The following is a 24,851-nucleotide window of genomic DNA, read 5'->3' as shown; positions in this document are numbered from 1 at the left end:
TAGCAAAATCAAAAGGTGAAGGAGATCAATAAAATTAATAAACCTCTATCTGAACTGGTCAGAGAAGAAAAAGAAAGAAATTAACAATTTCAGGAATGTGAAAGAAGACATGACAAGATAATTAGAAGAATGATTAATAATTATGACTATGTCTATAATTCAACACTACAAATTCCTCGAACAATACAAACTATAAAGTTTCACTATGATAAAATAATAACCTGAAAAGTCCCATATCAATTAAAGAAACTGAACTTAATGGGAAAAAAAAAAAAAAAAAAAAAAAAACTTCCAATAAGAACATTCCAAACCCAGATGGTTTCACTAGTGAATTCTTCCAAATGTAAAAAAATTAATAATAATATATATTCTGCAAACTCATCCAGAAAGACTTCTTTCCTAAAGAAAGAACATATCTCAGTCCTTTTTTGAGGCCCTCATTAACCTCTTACCAAAGATATTTCAAAAGCAAACTACAGAAAGGTATCCTCCATGAACACATATGTTAAAAAAAATTTCTAAAAACTTTTAGCCTATCAGGTTCAACAAAAACATAAAAAGCAAAATTATACATGACTACTTGGGGTTCTTTCCAGGAATGCAAGATTGGTTTAATATCCAAAAATTTAAGGTAATCCAGCATATTTCTAAACCAAAAACCACACAACCATCCCTTAAGATGCAGAAAACCACTGGACAAACTCATATATTCTTGACATCCTATTCTTAACCTCTGTTACTGATTTAAAACAAAACAGGGGAAAAAAAAAAAAAACACTCCCAGGGAAAAACCCAAATATTTCAGCAAACATACAACATAAAACTTGCTCTAGCTGATAAAGGACATCTACAAAACACTTATAATTAATATGATACTTAAAGACGAAGATCTGAATGTATTCCCCCTAAGGTCAGGAACAAGGCAAAGGTATGTTCTCATTACCTCTAATCAACATTTTTCTTATGATTCTAGCCAGTGTAGTGAGACAAGAAAAAGCAACAAAAAAGCATACAGATTAGAAAAAAATAATACTGACTTCCACCTCAAGAAAAAAAGATAATAAATTAAGTCCCAAAAAGGAGAAAAAATTATAAAAATAAGAACAAAAGTCAATGGAAGTATATAAAAAAAAAAAAAAAAAAACCAGAAAATCAGGAATAAAGCAAGGAGTCCACCCTTACTACTCCCATTCAACACTTTAATGGAAATCATACCCAGCAGAAAAGAGAAGGAAAAAAAAAAAAAAAAAAAGTATACAGATTGGAAACTAAGAAATAAAATTGTCTCAATTCTCAGACAACATGGTTATTTATGTAGAAAATCCCATAGAATCTTCAAAAAAATGCTTGGAATTTCATGAGTTTGGTAAGAACATTAGTACACATAAATCGACTCGTTTTATATATTAGCAATGAACAATGAAAAAGTGAATTTTTAAAAAACTTATTTAGTTATAGATGAACACATACTTTCATTTATTTATTTTTATGTGGTGCTGAGGATGGAACCCAGTGCTTCACACGTGCTAGGCAAGTGCTCTACCACTGAGCTACAACCCCAGTCCCTAAAAAGTGAATTTTAAAAAACAATATCACTTACAAACACAAAGAAATTCTTACATGTAAAGCTAACAAAATATGAGTATGATCTACATGCTACGCAAAAACTATAAAACACTAATGAAAAAGAATCAAAGACTAAAGAATCGAGAGGTATATCACATTCATGGTCTGGAAGACTTAGTATTATTAAGATGTCAATGCTACTGAAATTGATGTATAAATTGAACGTAATCCCAAAATTCAAGTTGTTTGTGGATATTAACAAACTGCAAAGAAAGTCTAAGACATTCCAATAAACAAAATAATCTTGGAAAAAAATATGGAAGATTCACTTCAACCGATTTCAAGACTTACTACAAAGTAACAATAATAAGACAGTGTGATATTAAGATCAAGATAGACACAGAGATGAACACAACAAACACAGAAATAGACCTACACAAATTATGACAAACGTGTATTTTTGACAATAGACATGAAAATGGAATGGAGAAAGAACAGTCTTTTCAACAATGGTGCTGAAAAACCTGTGGCGTTTTATACAAAAAAATAAATAAATAAACTTTGATCTATTCTTCATACCTATGCAAAAACTGACTCAAAGTAGATCACAAACCTAATGTAAAATGGAGACGAGATCACTGGAGGAAAATCTTCGTAACCTTGCTTAACTCATAAATATGATACTAAAAGCAGAATTCTTTTTTTTACAAGTAATAAACTGAACTTCATCAAAATCAAAAACATTTGCTCTGCCAAAGACATTAAGAGATTTTTTTTTTTAAAGACAAAATGTGGCCTAGAAAAATATATTTGAACATAATCTGATAAAGGACTTGCATTCAGGTCACATCAAAAACCCTCAAAAATCAATAAGAAATAATAATTTTAAAAATTGAAATAACTAAAACTTCAGTTATTTCAATGAAAACTTTGTTTTTAGTTTGTTTTTATGGTGCTGGTGATGAACCCAGGGGCCTCTTGAATACTAGGTAAAAGTACTCTACCACTGAGTTACACCTCCAGTCCCTCACACTTTAAAAAAGAAGATGTACAAATGGCAAATAAGCATGTAAAAAGGTGCTCGATGTCATTATTTATGAGGATAATGCAAATTAAAACCATAATGAAATGCCACTACTTATGTGTCAGAATAACTAATATTTCTAAAACTAACATTACCAAGTTGTGGCAGGATGCTGAGCAAATAGAACTCTCAAATATTACCAGTTAGACTGAAAAATGGTTCAACCACTTTGGAAAACAGTTCAAAAGTTTTTTATAAAATTAAGCATACACTTACCATAAGACCCAGCAATCCTACTCTAAAAATAAAAAATTGGGTTCACACAAAGATATGCACATAAATGTTTTTAGCTAGCTTTACTCAAATCACCAAAAACTAGAAACCACCAATGTCCATCAAATAGTGAGCAGATAAACAAAATGTGATATATCCATAGAATGGAATACTATTCAGCAATAAAAAGGAAAAAACTATTAATATATAAACAAAATAGGTAAATTTCAAATGCACAATGCTAAATAAAAGCTAGACTCAAAAAGCTACATATATTACATAATTTTATTTATAAAATACTCTATAAAAGATAAAACTGTAGGCACAGACCACAGATTAGTGGAAGCCAGGGTTTACGAGGTGTAAAGGGTGTAACTACAAAGGGAAAACACAAAGAACCTTTTGGAGAGAACTGTGATGTATTTTGATTGTGGTAGTACCTTTACATAAAACTCTGTACATGTATCAAAAATCATAGAACTGTATACCAAAAATAAATTTTTCTGTATACTAAAAAATAATTTTCTTTTCTTGTGATACTGGAGATCAAACCCAGGGTCTCACACATGCTAGGCATTACTGTACCACTAAGATATATTCCTAGTGCAAAAACTAATTTTTGAAAATAGCTAAGGTCATTTTTAAAAAAGAAAGTCAAGTCAGAAGGTTGTTAATAACAATAAGGTCTTGGGCTGGGGATATAGCTCAGTTGGTAGAGAGATGCCTCACATGCACAAGGCCTTGGGTTCAATCCCCAGCACCACACACACACACACACAAGAAGAACCCAATAACAATAATAATAATAATAATAATAATAATAATAAAAATAATAATAGGATAGATTAAAACCTCTGAAACGAGAGGTCATAAAAAGGGCAATAAGTTGAAGATGAGTTTCAAAGGAAAAACAGAAATTTAGTTACCCAAATTAGTGAAAAATGTCAGAAAAATAAAAATGCTGACTTGAATATAAACTATACCTTTGGTCCTAATTTGTGTTGGAGTCTGAGACAATTCTAACTATATAAGAGGATTCTACATCACAGATAAGGAGAAAAGAGAGGTGCACAGGCTAGTAATCAGGCAGGGTTTTAGACTTTTTAAAATACTAATACCTCTAAATGAAAGATTCTTTTTTATTTTTTATTTCATTTTTTAAATTATTTATTTATTTATTTGCAGTACCTGGGATTGTATCCAGGAGCACTCTACCACTAATTATATTCCTAGCCCTTGTTGATGCAAGACTCAAACTTGCAGTCCTTCTGCCTCAGCCCCTGGAATCACTGGGATTATGAGCATGCACTACTGCACCTGGCTCTTAATATGCAGTACCTAGAAAGAATTCTGGAAGTCTATGAAAGTAGGTAATATAAAAAATTCATCTTCATTTTTAAACTCTAGCTAAAATGTACCATATTTCCTTAGACTGTAAATATATATAAACAGGATTTGTGCCTTTACCACTCACAGAAACCATAGTCTTCCTATTGTATCATGTTATCATGGATCAGTTACTATTTTCTATTGTATGCATTATGAAAAAACAATTTTCAAAAATAGACCTAAGATAGTTTTTAAAAAGTCAATTTAGAAGGTCTAATAATAACAGAACAGATTAAAAACAAGGTCTCTGGAAAAAGTCATAAAAACAGGGCACTAAGGTGGGGATGAATTTCAAAGGCAAGGCGGAAATTAATTTATCCAAATTGGTCACTAACATCAGGAAAATGAAAACATTGAACTAAATAAAAGTGTGCCTTTGGTTCTGATTTGTACTACAGTCTAAGCCTAATCATAAATTTATTATTCTTCTTCTTTTGGTAGTAGGGATTTAACCCAGGGGTGCTTTACCATTGAGCTACATCCCCAGTCCCTTTTTAAATTTTGAGACAATGTCTCACTAAGTTGCTGAGGCTGGATTCAAACTTGCCATCTCAGCCTCCTGAGTCACTGGGATTATAGGCATGCACCACCGTGCCCAGCTATATCATAAATTTAAGCATCATATATTTAGAAACCATATCTTTGTAGCTTTTTAGTATTTTGGTAATTATTCTGCTCCCATCTTACAAAGTTCCTGTTTTCTTTTTCTTTCTTTCCTTTTCTTTCTTTTTTTTGGCACACTGGGGAGGGAACTCACCTGTACTCTAGCACTGAGCTATATCCCTCAGTCCTATGTCTTTTTTATTTTGAGACAGGTTCTCACTAAGTTGCCTAGGTTGTCCTCCAATTTCCAATCCTCCTGCCTCAGTGTCCCAAGCAGCTGGGATTACAGGCATGTAGCACTGTACCTAGCTCAAAATTTCTTTCTCCAGGGCCTCTAATACCCTGCATATATTCATGAAGTATCACTATCTCCATGGTTATAGAACAGTTTACACCCAAGACAGGGAAATGCACAGCTTTTTTTTTAAAGCAACAGTTGCATTTCTTTAAGCTCACTAGATAGTAGTGTGTATAGTATAGATATGCAAGTGCTCTACCACTGAGCTATATCCTCAGCCCTCCATATAAAATTAAATGCATCAAATAAATGTTCCATCTAGTCATACATATATATATAAAGAGATCTTATACTGAATATTATAGGGCTAAATAAAATGTACTTTCTGAAACTACAGATAGAACTAGCCTAACAAAACACATCTAACTTATGTCTCGAAAAGAAATTTAACAAAGGTATCTCCAAAAGGATTTTAAGTTGATAATATGTGAGGAAGTGTAAAATGTTTACTTTTGTCTTCTAAATACGCTATACACACATTACAATATCTCGCATCGGTCATTTAAAAGGTGAAAAACACAGGATTCCAAACCAAAAACGAAAAAGCTGGACCTTCAAGGTTTCTATAGTAATAAAGGCCTCTGCTTCTTTGGGTTAAATGACAGCAATTACCAACCAAGTGAGATACAGCAGTTATTTAAACAATGTAAATGTTTAAAATGGTAGAGGGGAGCGAGGGGATCAAAATTAAAAGGGCAGCAATTCAACTATGGATCAAACCACCAAAGACAAAAAAAAAAAGTTTTTTTCTACAGTCTAAAGATAATCTAGTGAGAACCTATGAAAAAGAGAAATATTCTCAGAGATAAGTAAATATTATAAATATAAAAAAATATTACAAGTCATTTTCTTATAAAGGCATTATTTCCTTCCCATCAATAAAATGTACTAGTTTAAAAAAAATTGAGATATACCTCCTATTTTAAAACAGAAATCAAGAACCAAATAGAATTTTCTTTTTCCATATTTCCTTACCATTATTTGGTGACAAAATGAAATGTGTAAATACAAAACAATTTAATTTCAAAGGAACACTTTCATTTTCATGTGCATATACCATTTAAAAAGTTTAACAAAAACATATAGTATATCCAATCTTTACTAATTTGCCACATATCCACCAACCTCTTAGGAATCTTTTATTATAAGTTGTCAAAATTTTGAGTTTTTATATTATTTTTTCTGATTGTATAGTTATTATGTGCTCATTACAGAACTCTTATAATACACAAAAAGAAAAAAGAATTCCCCATGATCTTACCAACTAGAAATAACCATTAACCATTTTATTTCTTCTGTGAGTACTATAGTACTTAGTACAAATGTTACTAATCTATACTTTTTGACCACTTCTTTTCAGTTGTTCAGCTAAGAGCTTTACAAACACTACTTATTGTTATAATAATCCTATTCAAGTAGTAGGTGAATATTACCAGTACAGTTGTATCAGCTAGGGTTTAGAGGTTAGGAAATATGCCCATAGTCACAGAGATAAGTGGCAGAGTTGAACCTAGCATCCTGATCACTATACTGTATCATCATTAATGTATATATAGATGATACTATATTCTTCTCTTTGTTCCTAAGTAATTTCCTATATCAAAAAAATTATAATATTAGATGGCTATTCAATATCATTTGGATATATAATAATTCATTTAACCTCTCCATCAGATCAGATTATTTCTGTATAATATTCATAATAGTGTGATTCATTAAATACAAAAAATAAAAATTATGGCTGGGGATGTAGTTCCCTGGTAGAGTACTTGCCTAGAAAGCATGAGGCTCTGGGTTCAATCTCTAGTACCACCACAAAAATAGAAAATGAAAATGAGGTACATGCAAGACTTATTTAAGTACTCTAAATTTACACTTAAGTATATAATTCAACTTACTCTTTTACTGAGGCATATAACTGGCCACATACTGCAACCTAATGTGCAGCAGCAACAAAGGCAGCCACAAAGAAGCCAACGTACATTAACAGGAAGGTTCTTCTTCAGACAACTGTTAACTCTGTTGATGCTGGCTTTAAATTCTTCAGGAGCTACCTAAAGAAAGAGTTTAAGAAATAACAACATTGAAAAATTAACAAACATGTCTCATACTTTTTTCTAATTTTCTAGAAAAAAATTTTAATTTTGAGACATATAAAGAGGAGATAAATAATTGAGCCACTCACTTTTCCAGTTAATGATGAAGGGAATTCTGATTCAAATTTGTTGCTCAGTCCAAATCTATTTTTAAAAAAAAATAAGAAGAAAATGTTATTATATATCACTGTTGTAAAAAAAAAATTAAACATTTGGACTAGCTCCATGGCAGGGGCTTACAATCCCAGAGACTTGGAAGGCTGAGGCAGGAAGATCACAAGTTTTTTGTGGTACTGTGAACTGAACTCAGCCTGATAATTTAGTGAAACTGTCTCAAAGTAAAAATAAAAAGGGTTGGCAGCAGGGCAGGGGAGGGGGAGGGAGAAGGGGAGCCTAGCTCAGTGATACAGTACCCTGAGTTCAATCCCTAGTACCACAAAAATAAATAAACAAACATTTAACTTAAAGTTCAGAAAGATCAGTAGAATGCAGATTTATATACAGAAGTTTGAGTCATAATGAAAGTATGAGAAACAAAAGCTTCACAATAATCAATTTATAAAGTGTAACAAGCAATTATTTTAGTCATTGAATCAAAACTTTTATATGAGACTGAATGTTAACTAATCAGCAGTATATAAATAAAAAGAATAGATGAATAGATGATTCATTTAATTTGAGCTACGACCTCCACCTTAAAAACTTCAAAAAAAACTTCAAAACATGTTTTTTTTTTTGGTGCCAGGGATTGAATCCAGGGGCGCTTAATCACTAAGCCACATTTCCAGCCCTTTTTATTTTTTATTTTGAGCCAGGGTCTCCATAAGTTGTTTAGGGCTTAAGTTGCTAAGGCTGGTCTTGAACTTGTGATCCTCCTGCCTCAGCAACCGCAGCCTCTAGGATTATAGGCATGCACCACAAAGCATATTATCTTAAATAGATGTGATAGCAAATTTTCTAGTTTTGAATGTTAGTGGTAGAGATAAGCCATGGTTTTGAAGTTTAATAGGTGTCCTTGGTAGATACAAGTAATAAGAGAAGGAAAAAGAGTGGGGAAGAAGGAGTAGACAGGGGAAAGGAGAGAAAATATAAATCAAAAACAAAGTAGGCCCTGACAAAAACAAGAATTATCTCAGGTGACACTCAATACCTACTTGTCTGTGTATTAGATGGTATGAAAGAAAATGTAGATAAATGCTCTATCTTCATCTATTCCTATTATATAGAAGATCTTTTCTCGAATTATGATTAAAATACTACATGGCTCTAGGAGTAATTAGCAATTTTCAAAGATTATAAAAAAATAATAAACAACATACTCTGATCTTACCTATTAGAAATCTACTAATACTTGGAGAAAAGGGCATTCAAATTACAAATATTGAGCACCTTCTATGTGATATGTCCTGATGATCCTACAATGGGAAGCTTTTGGAACTTTTTAATAAAAATAAATAATGTACAAGGTCAATTTACTTTTATATAATCTGAGATAATTTTTAAAGTTCCTGCAAAACCACCTAGGCAAAGCTTTGAATTCAACTTGACACTTATGTAGGAATTGAATCTTGAAATAGGCTTGTTTTATTCATATTCCACATACTTCCATTACACTATGTCCTCCTTCCCACGATCTAAGCCATAACTCAAAGTGTAAACTAACCTGTTACCCTGCTTTCTCATTTCATCCAATTCAGACTTTCCCTTTCTTGATATAATCTCCCTTTAATCTTTCCTTTGAAACCCTTCATCTGTTGATATGTTGCTACCAGTATACCTCCTTGTATCTTTAAAAACAAACTAATTAAAAGTCCTGTTGAAGTGACTCTTTCCACTGAAAGAAGATCAACAGAATAGAGGAAAGGGATCAAGGGAGGGAGGAGGAAAGAGAAAGGGGAAATACTGGAGAATGATGTTGGCCAAATTATATTGTTATATTGTATGTATGTATGAACATGTAACCAAACAATTCCACCATTAGGAGGTAGGCTTGGGGGCACAGGCCTGTAATCTCAGTTGCTCTGGAGGCTGAGGCAGGAGGATCTCAAGTTCAAAGCCACCCTCAGCAACTTAACAAGGCTCTAAGCAACTCAATGAGACCCAGTCTCTAACAAAATATAAAGAAGGGCTGGTGATGTGGCTCAGTGATTAAGTGAACCTGGATTTAATCCCTGGCACAAAAATAAATAAATAAATAAATCCACAATTATGTACCTCTATAATGCACCATACAAAAAAAAGGGGGGGAGCCTCTTCTTAGAAATTCTAAACTGTAGCATATTCCTGACTTCATCAATTCTGAAGAAATTAACCCATCTAATTCAGCAGCTTATTCATTATAATACAGTCTGGATATTGTTATCAGTGGGACTGTATCACATGAAATTTCGAATCGTAAAATTCTCTTACTGCTACTATTAATCATTTCATTTCTCCCATGCTTAACAAGGTTTTTTGGTATCTGGTTGTACCTTACTGGTTTCCACCCCTTGAAATTTCCCAATGGTTCCATTTCCTTCCCTATCTGCCAGAACTACATAGTCAATCATTTTCATTTGTTGTTTTGTTTTGTTTTGATGAAACTTGCAATTGTTTCGACACACTCCAACAAACATCCATTATCATTTCTACAGTGTCTTTTGACAACCCAGGTTCAATTAAACTGTTTATTTTCTTCACTTCAATTCTCATTGCCTGGAGCTATTAGAAAAAAATCCACGTAACTTATAAATATATTATTTTTAACTTCAGTATTATTAAAGCAATCTTTTTTTCTGTCCTAATCAATTACCTTACCCATACTGCACACTTTTTGTTTCTCTTTATACACTCAACTTTATCCTCACAACTCAGTTTTTGCAGATAACACAGTAGTCAACTCCAAGTGAAAAAAAAATCACTGAATATAAAATGCTTTACCTTCCTTCCTTCTCATTTTTAGATTTAGCCACGTCTTCTATATCTTTCTCCCTCTCTCGTTGGGTACTGGGTATTGAACCCTGGGCGCTTTACCACTGAACCCCAGCCTTTTTAAAATTTTATCTTGAGACAGGATCTTGCTAAGTTGCCCAAGAAGACCTCAAACTTCTGATCCTCCTGCCTCAGTCTCCCAAGTAGTTATAGGCATGCTGCCAAAGGTCTTCAGTATATTTACCATCTTTCCTGTGGAGGAAAGCTTCCCAAAGCTAACCATTTGTTCCTCAATGAATCTCCCTCAATCCACTGTATCACTCCCTCTCTTCATATACAGCCTACAGAGCTGCATAAATCGACATGGCCTGAATGTTTTATAGGTATTTTTTTCTCCCTCAATATATGATAACATCCATCTCTTCTTCTTCCTCAGGGTCTTGAAAGATTTCTTTAGATTCACTATCTTTACCCTCAGATCCCATTCATTATGCAAACTATCACAATCCAGGCTTTCAGCTGCATCAGTAATTTACTGATGAAACTGATCTCATCAGAGCAGTTAAAAAACAACTCTTTTCAGCAAGTCTTTTTTCAGAGTATGCCTTCTCCTAGCAAAGAGCCTGACTGGGCATCAGAAAGTCTTAGCTGGCAAAGGTATCAATGAAAACCCCTTTTGCTAGATCTTTCAACTTTGCCAAAGCTTCCCCGCCCCCACAAAGTCAACCAAACCAATACTCTCAGGTCAAGTTTTACCAAGATCATTGCATTTTATTAAATTGATAAGAAAAACTATACTGCATGTTTGATAATATAACTGTAAAATATCATCTTTAAAAGGTTTTAATTTTATATAAATTGCTAAAGGGTTTTTTTCCTGCTCCTCCTCCCCTACCCTCTTCCTCCTCCTCCTTTTTCTTTGTGGTACTGGGGATTGAACACAGGGTTGCTTTCCCACTGATCTACATTCCCACCCTTTTTTAATTTTGAGACGGTGTCACTAAATTGCCAAGGTTAGTCTCAAACTGGCAGAGTAGCTGGGATAACAAGTGGGTGCCACCATGCCCAGGATAAATTGCCTAGTTTTTATACAACCTTGGGTTTGTTTTTTTTTTTGTTTTTTTTTTTTTCAATTTGGCAGAAAACAAGATTTAGAATGAAAATAGGATGAATGTTTCAGTTTAAATTAACAGCATTACTAATTACTCCTTCAAAATGGTAAAAAAAAAAATTCATTAGAAGATAAATATACAATTGACCTGGGACTATATTCAAAAAGTCAAATTTTATCCCATAAAGTGATAATATGATGTGTTGAGTGAAGTGTAACAATTCCAACATTGGGTAGAAAAGTGAATTTCCTCAGACTCTAATAACCTAACATTCTATTAATCCAAAAAAAAACAGGAGTAGCACTTAATTTAAAAAAATATAATTCAAGGTAGGCAGCATCTTAATTCAGTTACCTACAGAGACTAATAATAAGTAAAATAAAATTTTAAAAAATATTTTATTTTGGCAAGAAGGTCTTAAGATGGAAAATACCATGTATTATATCAATAACACTATAAATTATCACCACCATTCCAGAAATTAATTTGGCATTAAAAATAGTTATACTTTTGTCACAGTAAGTTCTCTTTTAGGAATTAAAAAAAAAACATGAAATATGGATAAAAATTACTCATAAACAAGTCAGTGAAACTTTATTCACAAAAATATTAACTCAGGACACTATAGTAGATAAAGTATCTCAACAGATTTTAAGACAACCACTAAAAATGCAATCTTCAAACTAATAACACAAAAAGTACAAAACTATTTTGGCAGATCTCAATTGTTTAAAAAAAAAAAAACTAGCCAAGTGTGGTGGCACAACCTGTAATCCCAGTGACCAGGAAGGCTGAGATAAGAGGATCCCATGTTTGAAGTTAGCCTCAACAATTGGTGAGACCCTATTTCAAAATAAAAAATACAAAAGGGCTTCCAATATTGCTTACTATGAAGTACCCCTAGGTTCTATCCCCAGTACTGCAAAAAAAAAAAAAAAAAAAAAAAAAAAAAAAAAGGTGGGTGTCAGGAAGAACCTTACAAATTGCTATAATCTTCAGCAAAACAATCTAATAGTGTGTAAAAAGGATATTAAAAAATATTCCTGAGGCAGGGTGCAGTGGCGCATGCCTGTAATCCCAGTGACTCGGGAGGCTGAGGCAGGAGGATCACAAGTTCGAAGCCAGCCTCAGCAACTCAGTGAGACCCTGTCTCTAAATAAAATACAAAAAAAAAAAAGTGCTGGGGATGTTTTACTCTGGGGTCAGTCCCCAGTACAAAAAAAAAGAAAAAAAAAAAATTCTGGCTAGGGATATAGCACTCACCTAGCAAGTATGAGGCCCTGGGTTCAACCCAGTACTGTAAAATAATATAACATAAAATAATACATATGCACGTATAACATATTCCTACCTTTTGACCCAGTAATAATAATTAGTTATTATTGGCAGTGTTAGATATCAAATAGGTCCTTGCAAATGTTACCATTGAGCTACATTCCCTAGTCCACTTGACCCAGTAATTTTACTTGTAGAACTGTATCGCAAGAAAACAGATGGTGGCAAATATGTCAAGTATTCTGCAGTGCTGCTTTGGGGAGAGGTTATTAAAGACAATTTGTTCCATTTGTTGTTTCATGATTTTTAAAACAGGATCTGTTTTTAAAGTAATGGTAAACTTGATAAATAAATAATGCTTTTTATAATAAGTAATACAATCACAATTTTTCTTCTGTATGAATCTTTTATTTTGTATAAGTAGGCATTTAATCATAAGTAAAATAGGGAGGTTTAGGGATACTAATCAAGTTTCTGGAATGCAATTAGATCTTTTCCATAATTCAGGTTCACATAATCACGAGTCCTTTTTAGTTTTTAACTCTTCTATGTTCCTTGTGCCTTCTCATATTATATCTTTTAGAATTCATTACTCCACTATTAAGTATATATTTTGAAGTTGTGAATTTTGTCTTAAATACAGAACTATAAGAATCTAACTGCTTCATCTTATTTTACCCATAGCCAAAAATATTTGTTCAGTATTTATTTTCCTTTGGAGTTGTAGTCCTATTTTTAACAATGAATATTTCAAAACTATAAAAATGTCTTTCAACTATATTAGATTGCTTATAACAGATTGATCAGAAAAAAAATAGTACAAAACTATGTTTACAAGATAGAAGCCCATTACTGTGAATGCCTAACTAGGGTCTCTCTACATTCTGGCTAGTTAGACCAAAAATGGGCATTTGCTTTAGGAACAGCTAATCCCTGGATTGGCTAATAGCACATGGGATGGCAGGGGCCAGGTCAACAGGGCCACCCCACAGATAACCTTAACTAACTCAATCAGATCTCTCTCTCAAGGTATCTGAATATAAGACAAATAGTTGCAAACATGGGTTAGAGTTGCATTATAGAGAATGAGTTTAAAATTAAAGTAAAAATACAGTAAAGCCATAAATAACTGAAGTCAAGAATAAATAGAAACCAACAGTAAGCAGAAACTATGAGGTACAGGGAAAAGTGGTCTGCCGGTTCACAATGCAACAGCAGAAGCTGGAACTGAAAGTTGGTGAATCACTGTGACAACAACACTAGACTAGGGAGCAGAGGATACATGGTGCTGACAAAATGACAGAATAACTACATCACCAGAGCAGCACTACATCCCAAACAATAATTTTTCAGTCTCCTGGGGCCTGGCTGTAAAATGGCAACATTTCCTATCTTTCCTAATAATCCCCAGGCATTCTTACAATAAATTTCCACTGCTTAAGGAAAGCGGTTCTATTCTTTGAAACCTAACAGACCTAATAACTCATACTTTTTAAGAACCCATAATAATAATGATAGTGGCAAATGTTCCAAATAAGTTGTTAAATGAAAGATGCAGAAAACAAAATATTAGTATCTGAATTTTTTAATAAAAATATTTACATACAAACAAAAACAAAAATTGAATCCATGAAATTATTAACAGTAGTTATTCTATGTAATGGCATTAAAGATATTTCATTTTATATTTCAACGGTTGTCACAATTTCCCTCATAACATATATTAGAATTTAGATACAAAAACAGGTTTCTAGAAAAAAATAAAAACAAGCAGGAATCAATATACCAAAATATGATATGACCTTTGCCTCTTTGTGATTATAGATATTTTATTTTCTGCTTCACTGAGAAATACAACTTCTCAATTTCTAAATAATCTTTGTTTTTTGTCTGTTTTGTTTTTTGTGCTGGGGATTGAATTCGGAAATTCACACATGCTAGACAAGCAATCTGCTACTCAGCTACATCCCCAATTCCTTTTTAATTTTATTTTGAAACAAGGTCTCACAAAGTATGGCCTGAAACTTTCAATCCTTTTTTTTAATCAGGATTAAAACCTGATGAAAAAATAGATGACTAAAGAGTTTGGGTTTTAAGTCAGAATAAGGAAACGTATGTGCAATTGACATATCTAGAATTCAAGATAATACTAGTTTTAAAGTATATTTTAGGGTATTTTGAGGATATTTTAAAGATTATTTCAATCTATGTTAAGTATATTATGAGGAACTAGAAATTAAAGGGAAAAAATTAATTCCTAGTTCCACATACAGCTGAATTTTAGAATCTAAAAGCTAGAAGAAGAGACCATACATACAGTCCAAACATTTTAGTTTACAGATGAAAACTGATGCAGAAGAGGCGATAACTTAGAGTTTCATGACCAATTAATATATGAGATCTAGGCTATGGTCCTACTCCTGAAACTAATAGCTTTCTCTGTATGAACAGAAAATGTTAACCCATTTGAAACAGAACATTTTAAATTCAGAAACTGAGAATGGGGAGGGCTTCTTTTTCTATCAATAGAAGTTATAAAATTAAAATTAATGAAAAACACTAAAGTTCTTATAGGATCAAAGAAAAAATCTGTTTTTCAGCTTTTCACATTTGTACCTAAATTCCCAAGATACATGTGACTTTGTTACATGTTTGTGTTAAAATGAGAATACTTAACTTTGTTGCTTTGGTTCAATAAATACAAGAGATAATTAGGCAAACAGACTGTAGCCATGCTACCTAGATTGAAATCTTGACAATGCCACATACTATGTGTCACTCTGAACAAGTTTTTACCTTTTCTGAGCCTCAATTTTCCTACTTATCCAGGAGTGATAATACTACTAAACTCATGAAATGAGTTCATACATAAAACACCACATACATATATGTGGCATATATAAATCTTAGCTGCTTTTATATTATAAAACTATGTTTTTTATTATGGTGATCATCCTTTTAGTAAAATGGGTAATACTATCGTTTAATAACCACTATGGATAACCTGATAGATTAGATAATGCCCAGATCTCAAAGACTTCACAAATATCATCAAATAGCTTACCAAATAAAACTGCCAATGATTGAACTGGCTAATGTTAACTGTAAAGATTTTCCAAATTTTCAGCAACTAAGGGAGGTTTGAAGAAAATGGGACACACAGGGGAGATGTAGATTCATGAAAACCATGTAATAGTGAAGAGTTGACAGCTAACATGGGCAAGTGTTTGGCTAGGAATCCAAACAGGCAAGACAGAAACCAAACCACAAAAAAGGCACTGTGGTGAAGATGGAAGAACAACAAAGAAAGAACAACTGAATTCAAAAATCTAGGTTTAGATATAGACTAGATATTACTTTATGACAGCATATCTTCCATCTGGTTTTATTTGCCTCAGATAAGGCAACAGACTTCTCTCAGTCATAGATGGCCCAAAGGTCAAATTCTATCACAAGGTGGGCATAGTGCACATGCCTGAAATGACAGCAACTCAGAAAGCTGAGGCAGGGCGATCTCAAGTTCAAGGACAGCCTTGGGCAACTTAAGGAGACCTTGCCTCAAAATTAAAAAATTAAAAAGACTGGGGATGTAACTAAGTGATAAAGCGACCCTGTGTTCAATCCTCAATAGTAAAAAAATAAAAAACACATACTTTCCCAAAGTTGTTTTTTTATTTGCGTGTGTGTGTGTGTGTGTGTGTTTGTGTGTGTGTTTCAGAACTAAGAATCAAACCCAGGGCTTGTGCTACATACGTAGCCTTGTCCCCAAATTTAAATATATAAATACACACACACACACACACACACATATGTGTGTGTGTGTGTGTGTATATATATATATCAATGCTTCTAGGTTCATTTCCTAGATGAGACAGCTGCTATAAAACAATAAAATCTTAAATTTTTCATTCTTATCCAAAATGGTCATTCAAAGTTTCTCCCTTTACAAGAGAAGCTTATCAGAAGTTTATATTCTAACAAGTCTGGTTCATCTCAACTTATGACAGTGGGAGCTCTATGAAAAAAAGAAAAGGACAGCACAGAAGGTGGATGAGGTGGAATTCTAAATAGGGAGGTGGGAAATATTCACTTAAGAAGGTAGCTAAAAAAAAAAAATTTCAAGAGGATGAAGGACCTACCCTCTGGATATTCTGGGAAAGTATTCCAGAAAAGTGAACAGTCAGTACAAAGACTGAATCAGGAATATGCCTGGAGTAATTCATGGAACAGAAAGGAAGCCAGTATGACTCACAAAGGTAAGCAAGTGAAGAGGAGTCAAGAGAAGTAACCAGGGGCCACGGTGCGTCTTGGAGGCCATTAAAAGGACTCCAAAGGAGATAAGAAGATTTTAGAATGCTAGTACAGAAAAGGGACATGATCTGATTTATATTTTAATAGAATCACTATGGCATACATACCAAGGGATCTATAAGGAGGAGAGGCAAAGGTGGCAACAGGGGAAAGTATTAAGTATAAAGCAGAAGAAAGAAACAATGGCAACTCACAAATGGCAAAAAGGGGTCAGATCTTGAAGACAAAGCCAACAATTTCTTGAAAGCATGAAACAGAAAAAAAAGACAAGGTTATGCTTAAAAAAAATTGTTCTAAATAAACAGGATGCTATATTTGCCAACAACTAAAAATTAAAAGGCTGCAGCTGAAGCTGATATGAGGGGAAGATTATGTCAGTTTTGTATATTATGGATTCTGACATACTCAACCTGTAACAAATCTGGATTCACAGAACTTTTATCTTCCATAGATATGACAAGACCTATGAACATATGAGCTAGAAACTTTGAACTCAAACTGAACACAAATTATACAGATGGTAAATGAAAACGGCACTATTTCCTACTGTTGAACTCTAAGTTCAATGGGAATTAGATTTCTAGCTATTTGGGGAGATTGTTATGGTATAGATCTGGAATGTCCTCCCAAAGTCTCATGCTGAAAGCATGATCCCTACTGCAATAAGGTTCAAAGGCAATTAGGCAATTATTGGATCATGAGGGCTCAGACCTCATTAGTGGATTAATCCATTTGATTATTCCATTGATAGCAGAATGGACTACTCTGGGGTGGGACCTAGTTGGAGGAGGTAAGTCACTGGGGATGTAACCTGAAAAGATTTGTTTTCTCCCCAGCCTCCCCACCACTCTGCCAGCTTCCTGGCTGTCAAAAGTTGATCAGCATTCCTCCACCAAGCCCTTTCGTAATGACATTCCCATCAGGCCCCAAAAAACAGAGCAGGCTGACCATGGACTCAAATCTCTGAAACCATGAGCTGAACTTCTCTAAGTTGTTCTTGTCAGGTATTTTGATCAAAACAACAAAAAGCTAACTAAAAGATGAAATCATAACTATGAAAGAAATACAGATTTTGATGCCTACAAATCATGCTTTAAATTTATCTTGCTGTCTCAATATATGTCTGTATATCAATGTGGTTCAAGAACTAAGGAATGTGGGAGGGGTTAGTTTTAGGGTTAGGGAGGAGGGCAAGAATGGGGGAAGGAAGGACTGTATAGAGGGAAAAGAGGGATGGGAGGGGTGGGGGGAAGGGAAAAAATAACAGAATGAATCAACCAACATTACCCTATGTAAATTTATGATTACACAGATGGTATGCCTTTACTCCATGTACAAACAGAGAAACCACATGTATCCCATTTGTTTACAATAAAAAAAAAAAAAAAAACCTAAGGAATGGAACTGAAAGTGTACTCTTTCCACCCAGAAGATACAAGTGCCTAGAACTGGAGATCTATATCTATATCTATATAGATACAGAGATATGTCTTAGAATAAGTCTAAAAATTTTAGTTCTGTGACCACATTCTGAACAATGTTTGAGTTCATTCAGTTCTCTGAAAATACAGTATCATTCATGAGAATATATGTTCTATAACATTCTAGCATTAGCATTTTACTATTTTCTATTCCTTTTTCTTGTGGATTAAACCCAGAAGTGCTCAGGATGCTAAGAGAGGATCATAAGGTTTGAGGCCTGTCTTGTCAACTTAGCAAAACCCTGTCTCAAAACAAACAGATTTAAAAAGGGAGCTGAGGATGTAGCTCAGGGGTGGAGCACCCCTAAGATCCATCCCTAGTGTCACCACAAAGAAATAAATAATAAGGAAGGGCTGGAGGTGTAGCTCGGTGGTAGAGTGCTTACTTAGCATGCTTGAGGTATGAGTTCCAGCCCCAGCATGATACACACATCAAAAAAAATCTCAAAACAAGAAATTTTATCTTTAAAATTGGACCATGCCTAGCTAAGCACTATGGCACCTGTCTGAAATTCCAGCACTTGGGAGGCTAAGGCAGGAGGATGGTTTGAATCCAAGAATTCAAGATAAGCCTGGGCAATACAGTAAGATTCTATCTCAAAAAAATAATTAATTAAAATGCTTGTAAATAAAATGGAATAAGTCTCATCTATTATGTTGGGTGGGGGAAAAAGGTAGGAATTATGACATTTTAATAGATCATTTAATTGTAGTAATTTTGTAATTTGGGCAAAACATGTTCAGTTCTTACTGCTAACCACAGAATCTAGTAGCAGTCTTGAGATAATGATGAATTTCAAGATAGACAATATTTTATTACCTCTATCATTTGAAAGGTCAAAAAACAAAGTGTTCTTGCAATGTCTATATAAAGGTCATACTGCACCCCAAAATAGTTTCCAAACTTTTTCATTCAAGTCACATTATTCTAAGTCTTCAATTTTCCACATCTCACTGAGATGAAAAGAAGAAAAGGGTGGTATTCCATGGTCATTAATAAAAGCTGGTGCTGAATGATGAGAATTATTTTTGGAGCTGGGAAGAAGATTCTACCTCAGAAGAACATGAAGACATGATAATTTAGTAAAATTAGAAGAATATAACATTAGAAACATACCTCTACAAAATAACTCTAAGACACAGCTTAAGTTTGAAGTCAAAGATTATACATACACAAGGAAAGCCCAAGTTTGAATTTGACATGGAGATCTGTAAAGGAAGATGGGAACGAAACGGTAGTCATAATGACAACTTGTCTAGAAAATACTGGTCTCAGTTTACTTTCTAAATTCTAACTTTTAGATTAGCACATCCCTTAGAGTTTATCATACTTATGAAAAAATCAAAGTCTTCAATAAATGATCAATATATTTTACACAAATTTCTTCTGATATAAAAAATTACATAATTTAAAAATATTAGCTAATATGGTCAACAATACCTAATAAGTTAGTAACTTTTTTCCTCATTTTCATTACAAAATATGAGAAGCCATGGAAAGAAAATGACTTAACTGAATTGTCAGTTCAAGACTTTTAAGTTACATGTACACAAATATTATTAAATAATAGAATTCTGAGTTTCCTTCCATTCCTTCCATTACCATTTTTCCTCAAAATATGCTTCTAATACTAGATTTTTCCCTTTTATTACACATAAACCTAATAATGAAGAAAAATGTTACACTTACCCAGAAGAATGTCAAGAAAAAATACTGATGATGATAAAAGTAGATGTCTAATTTGGGATCAATATGAAAATATTGTATTAAAATCCACTTTAAAGGAGACTTTGTTTAGACAAATTAGACATTTCATGTCCTATGCCCCTAAACTCTGATTATGCTTCAAAACTAAGCTGGACCTGCCTATGTGGTAGAAAATGGAAGATAACTTTTTCACATCACCACAATGACATGCTAATCATGACACATGAAAATACAATGATTTCTAAAATAAAACAAGGGTAATACTGGAATATATTAAAGCAGAAAAAAATGTAGAAATATTCGACCTACTCAGAATTTCAATCTGTAAAAAATATAGAGATAGATCTATATGCTTCCAGAATGACTTGGATTAGATGACTCAGTTTATACTACCATTCACTTTAAAATTGGTAAGGGAAGACTGTTCTAATTAGTGACTTAGTTAAAAAAAAAAAGTGGGGGTGCTTATAATCTTACTATATCTTTTAATTACCCTTCCCATTTATATTTAAAGGCAAGGAAAACTGAACAAGCTCAAAAGTTATAGTAACACATAAGCATCAATTTCAAAAACATTTACAGGTGCTAACTGGGCTATCCAATGAGAACTGTGCTTGACAGTCAAGTAAAACAAAGTTTTATGCTGGCTACAGGAGTGCATGCTTGCAAACACTGCAACTCAGGAGGCTGAAGCAAAAGGATTACAAGTTTGAGGCTAGCCTTAGCAACTTAGCAAGGCCCTGTTCCAAAATAAAAATAAAAAGAGCTGGGGAAGTAGGTACTAAGTGCTCCTGAATTCAATCCCCAGTAACAACAACAACAACAAAAATTATATTTAGATCTATCTTGTTATTACAAAACAGGCTTAAGTTTTCAGTACAAAGATTCTTATTCTAATTGAAATACTTCACTGTAATTTAAGGTCATACAAGTTCTTTAAAAATGTAAATATTAGATTAAAGTGAATTTGTTAGGTTTAAAAATGGCAATTCTGATTTCTTAATACAGTATTTTACACTTGTGTTTCTCAAAAGTTGAAAACTGTATCTGAGAAGGATAATTAAAAACACTATAAACACGAGTATTTACTGAGCACAGCACTAAACACTGTGATGAATTCTATGCATGTATCATCTTATTTAATTCTTAATAATCTTAAAAAGGTAGGGACTGTAACTATCCCCATCTGAAATGAAGAGACATAGATAATAATTTACTCAAAAAGTGGCATAGGTAGCTTTGAATACAGAGCCTAGAACCAAGGTAATTGGGAGAAGACGGAAGTGGTCAAGGAAGATTACACAAATATTAACTCCTAATGTAGAATAGCATACAGTTTACTGATGGCAGTTCCTCCTTATATCCTGGAATAGCAGTTTTCAATCCTGTCTAGACTCACCTGCAGGATTTTTTCTCCAACTATTCATATATGGGACCCTCACTCAGATAACCTGGCCTTCAAGTGACCCAGAGAGGGCCACAGTCAGGGTTCTTTTCTTTTCTTTTTTTTTTTTAAACAAGTTCTCCAGTTGACTCTAAGGGGGCAAATAAGATTGAAAACCACTAATATTTCTTTCCCACCTTATTAACCTCTCCAGTCAACTACAATCAAATTTATGGATCACCTATTTGGTTTGGAGTACTCTATTATATCTTCCATTTATCCAACAAAGTGCTTAGCTTTTCTTCCCCTTAAACAGAGGAAGCAATACTACTACAGTTGTACCTTTATTTCTTGCATTGCTGGGGACCCATCCTAGAACTTGGCTCATGCTAGGCAAGTAATCTACCACTGAGTTACATCCCAAGCCCTAGTTGAACCTTCTAAAACAAAATTTTAGCAGCTTTCCTTTGACATCAGGAATGTGAAGGAAAGGCCAGAGGGCATGAAAAAGTTTGGATGCTTTCTTAGGTTTAAAATGAGGCAAAAAAAAGTCTTAAGAGTCAAACTAAAAATGAAATGACAGCTTATGACACTAAAAAAGTTCTGTGAAATATGTTAAAAAATTTAATATATAGCTGGGCATGGTGGTACACACCTGTAATCCCAACCAATGCAGGAGTGCAAATTTGAGCCTGGGCAACCTGGGGATACTGTCTCAGAATAAAAAACAAAAAGGGGTGGTGATGTAGCTCAATGATGGAGTGTCCCTGGGTTCAATCCCTAGTACCACAAAATAAATAAATAATATTCAACTTTATTTCTTAATTAAGTTGGAAAATGACAGTTAAAACACTTAGTAACTGTTATTGTGGTGATAAATTCCATGGTCTTGTCATGATGCTGTGAGTGATTATGCAGTATTTTTACCCGGTTAAGTCACCTGAATATAAACTAACAGGTGGTAAAGAATTAAAGCATTACATAAGCATTCCCAAACACCAATAGGCAGGTCAAAAAGTGTATTGGGAAATACAAGGATTCTGCTGACAATCTTATATGAGAAGTTTTACTGTTTCACTAAGTTATTCACAGCACATCCCACTCACCCTATACCAAAATATAATGAAAACAGTTCCAGACATTCTCAGACTTGCTGGCTCTTTTAGTGAAAAGGTGAAATGCAGAGGCATAGGACAAGTATGGAAGTTTGGTCTGTGATTTGAACAAGTGATCTAAAATGAAAACGAGTATCAATACTTCAAGTTGGACAAAACTCTGGACTTCTCAGAGAAACATTACAAAACTTCCTGTTTCCGGACAGCTCATTATTTGGTCCAAGTCTTCACATTCCTTTATTAGTCATGACCTTTTCAGAAAGCTTTCATTCCTTATTGTTTGAATAATTTGGTACTTTTTATGTTGCCAGCAAGACTTACAGGAACACTTATCAAACGAAGAAGCCAATCAAGAGTTCATGCCACAAGATAGGACTACATTGCTGAGAGCTCTCAGTAACATGAAGATTGGAACTTTTTTTTTTTTTAATTCATTGTAAACAAAAATTTCGGCATACCTTAAATTTTATGCTCATCTATATATTTTTATCTCATATAATTACAGGAACTTGCACTAGCTCCGCAGACATTAACTATTAAGAAACAGGGAAGACTTGTGGGTATGTGTGAAACAGATACACGACAATAAACCTCATTACCGAGTGTCACTGGGGTCTTGCACAGGCCCAGATCTGGCCTCTGAGCCACATGTCACTAGGTTCAAGGCACAGAGAACCACAGGGTAACCGGGCGAGAAAAATGAGGGGGAGGCACCTCATTAATACGTGCACTTGCACCCCGCAGCTGAAGGGGTGGCCCGAAGGGCAGACCCTAAAGAAAAACCTTTCCTATTGGGATCCAGCCCATCGCCCAGGCCTGCAGGGCCTGCTGAGGGGTGTGGGGAGGCGGGGGGGAGGAAGGGCAGGGTCTGTCCCCTCTCTGGAGACCTAAACAAACGAAAATAAAGCAAGTTCTCACTTCCTGGTCGCCTGCTCTTCCCGAAGGTCCCCGACACCGGACGGGCACCGGGGGAAGGGGGCTCCCGGGGAGTCGGTGGGGCCCACCCAGCCCTGCACCTCCCGTCCTCGCCCTCGCCCTCCTCCGGGCCTTACACGGTGACGTGACCGGAGCCGCGGACCACCACCGGGTCCGGCGAGTACTTGAGCAGCTGCTCCTCCAGGGCCCGCTCCTCGTCCTCCTCCTCCTCGTAGATCTCGTCGAAATCCGCCATCCTGTGCCTCCGAGCCCCCCTGCCCAAGGGGCCTGACTCCGGGGGCTGGCGCCGGGGTTCCGGCTGGCGAGGCGGCGAGGCTGAGGAGTCGCTGCCGCCGGCTCAGGCCGCGGAGTTCGCTCTCGTCTGTCTCGACTCGGGCTAGTGAAGGGATGGGGTCCGGACCGTCGCCACCGCCTCCGCCATTACCATCGGCAATAACAACAACACAATGTCAACATCCGCCCAGGGGCCGACACCTCCACCAGCACCGCCACCGCCGCAGCAGCAACTCAGGCAACCACAGCAACAGCCGGAGCCACCCGCAGCGGGACCAGCCGGCTACGGCATCGCGAGACTTCCCGGGAGTGGGGGCGGGTGCGTGCGTGGGCGCGCCGGCTGGCGGGCGGGCGGGCGCGCGCACGTGAGGCCTCGCGCGCTCCCAGGACACCGTCCTCCTTCGCTTGCACTCACCGGCACGCCGTGGCGCGCGCTCCCGCCGGCGCGGCCCCGCCCTCCAGCCCTTGGGTCGCGGACCCGGAAGGCGGTGGCTGTAGGGATTGGAGGCTATGACCTCGACTTGAGAACCGAATTCGGAGTGTCCAATGGGACGTACAGTTCCCCAAAGTAATCTCTAACCCAGACAAACAACCGAAAATAAAAGCCCTGGTTGGAATAAAGAATTTATCATGCGTGTGATCGCCAGTTATCTAATAATCTCGCTTTTTGTCAGTTTGGGGTTTTTTTTGGGTATGTGATGAGAACCAGCAGTCTGTACTTTCCCAACATGAGGAGACCAACAAGACACATTCTTGTCCACTGATCTGCAGGACTTTCCAAAACAAATTCAAATATCTTGTCCCTTTTTAATCCTTTGAATATTGTCCCATATGTGAGGCCAGTGGTGCTGACATTTATTTCTTTCAAGAATCTGACCAGTTATGCTATGAAAAAAAATTGACAAATTCTCCAGATTCCAGGTTAGAAGATGCAGCTTCCTGGCCCAACTCCCTCACCAAACATAATCTGTTTTCCTCTGTTAAAACCTTAGTGAATTTTGTTTTATTTCTGATCAAGAACTTAGAGAGAAAGAGAGAGGGAGAGAAATGCAAAGAAGGGACAGAGGGAGGGAGAAAGGAAGAAAAGACACTTGGCT

At 35.2% G+C, this 24,851-nt stretch overlaps 1 protein-coding gene across 2 annotated transcripts in view; it reads right to left on the bottom strand.

Moving 5' to 3' along the window:
* The window catches only part of Chic2 (cysteine rich hydrophobic domain 2), a 41,665-nt gene extending 17,596 nt beyond the window's left edge, over positions 1-24,069 (bottom strand). The window contains exons 1-3 of one of the 2 annotated variants that reach the window (XM_047567447.1): positions 23,598-24,069; positions 7,339-7,393; positions 7,136-7,207 (exon numbers count right to left, since the gene is read on the bottom strand). In XM_047567447.1, the coding sequence (XP_047423403.1) occupies positions 7,136-7,207; positions 7,339-7,393; positions 23,598-23,716 (246 nt within the window). In that variant the 5' untranslated portion in view covers positions 23,717-24,069. Of the gene's footprint in view, positions 1-7,051; positions 7,208-7,338; positions 7,394-23,597 lie in introns of both variants that reach the window. The other variant, XM_047567446.1, reaches the window with a different exon arrangement.
* Positions 24,070-24,851: the final 782 nt, after the last annotated feature.

Source organism: Sciurus carolinensis, chromosome 10, assembly GCF_902686445.1.
Source record: "Sciurus carolinensis chromosome 10, mSciCar1.2, whole genome shotgun sequence".
NCBI lineage: Eukaryota > Metazoa > Chordata > Mammalia > Rodentia > Sciuridae > Sciurus > Sciurus carolinensis.
The sequence above is the reverse complement of the archived record's forward strand: the minus strand, read 5'-3'. Positions and strand labels throughout refer to the sequence as shown.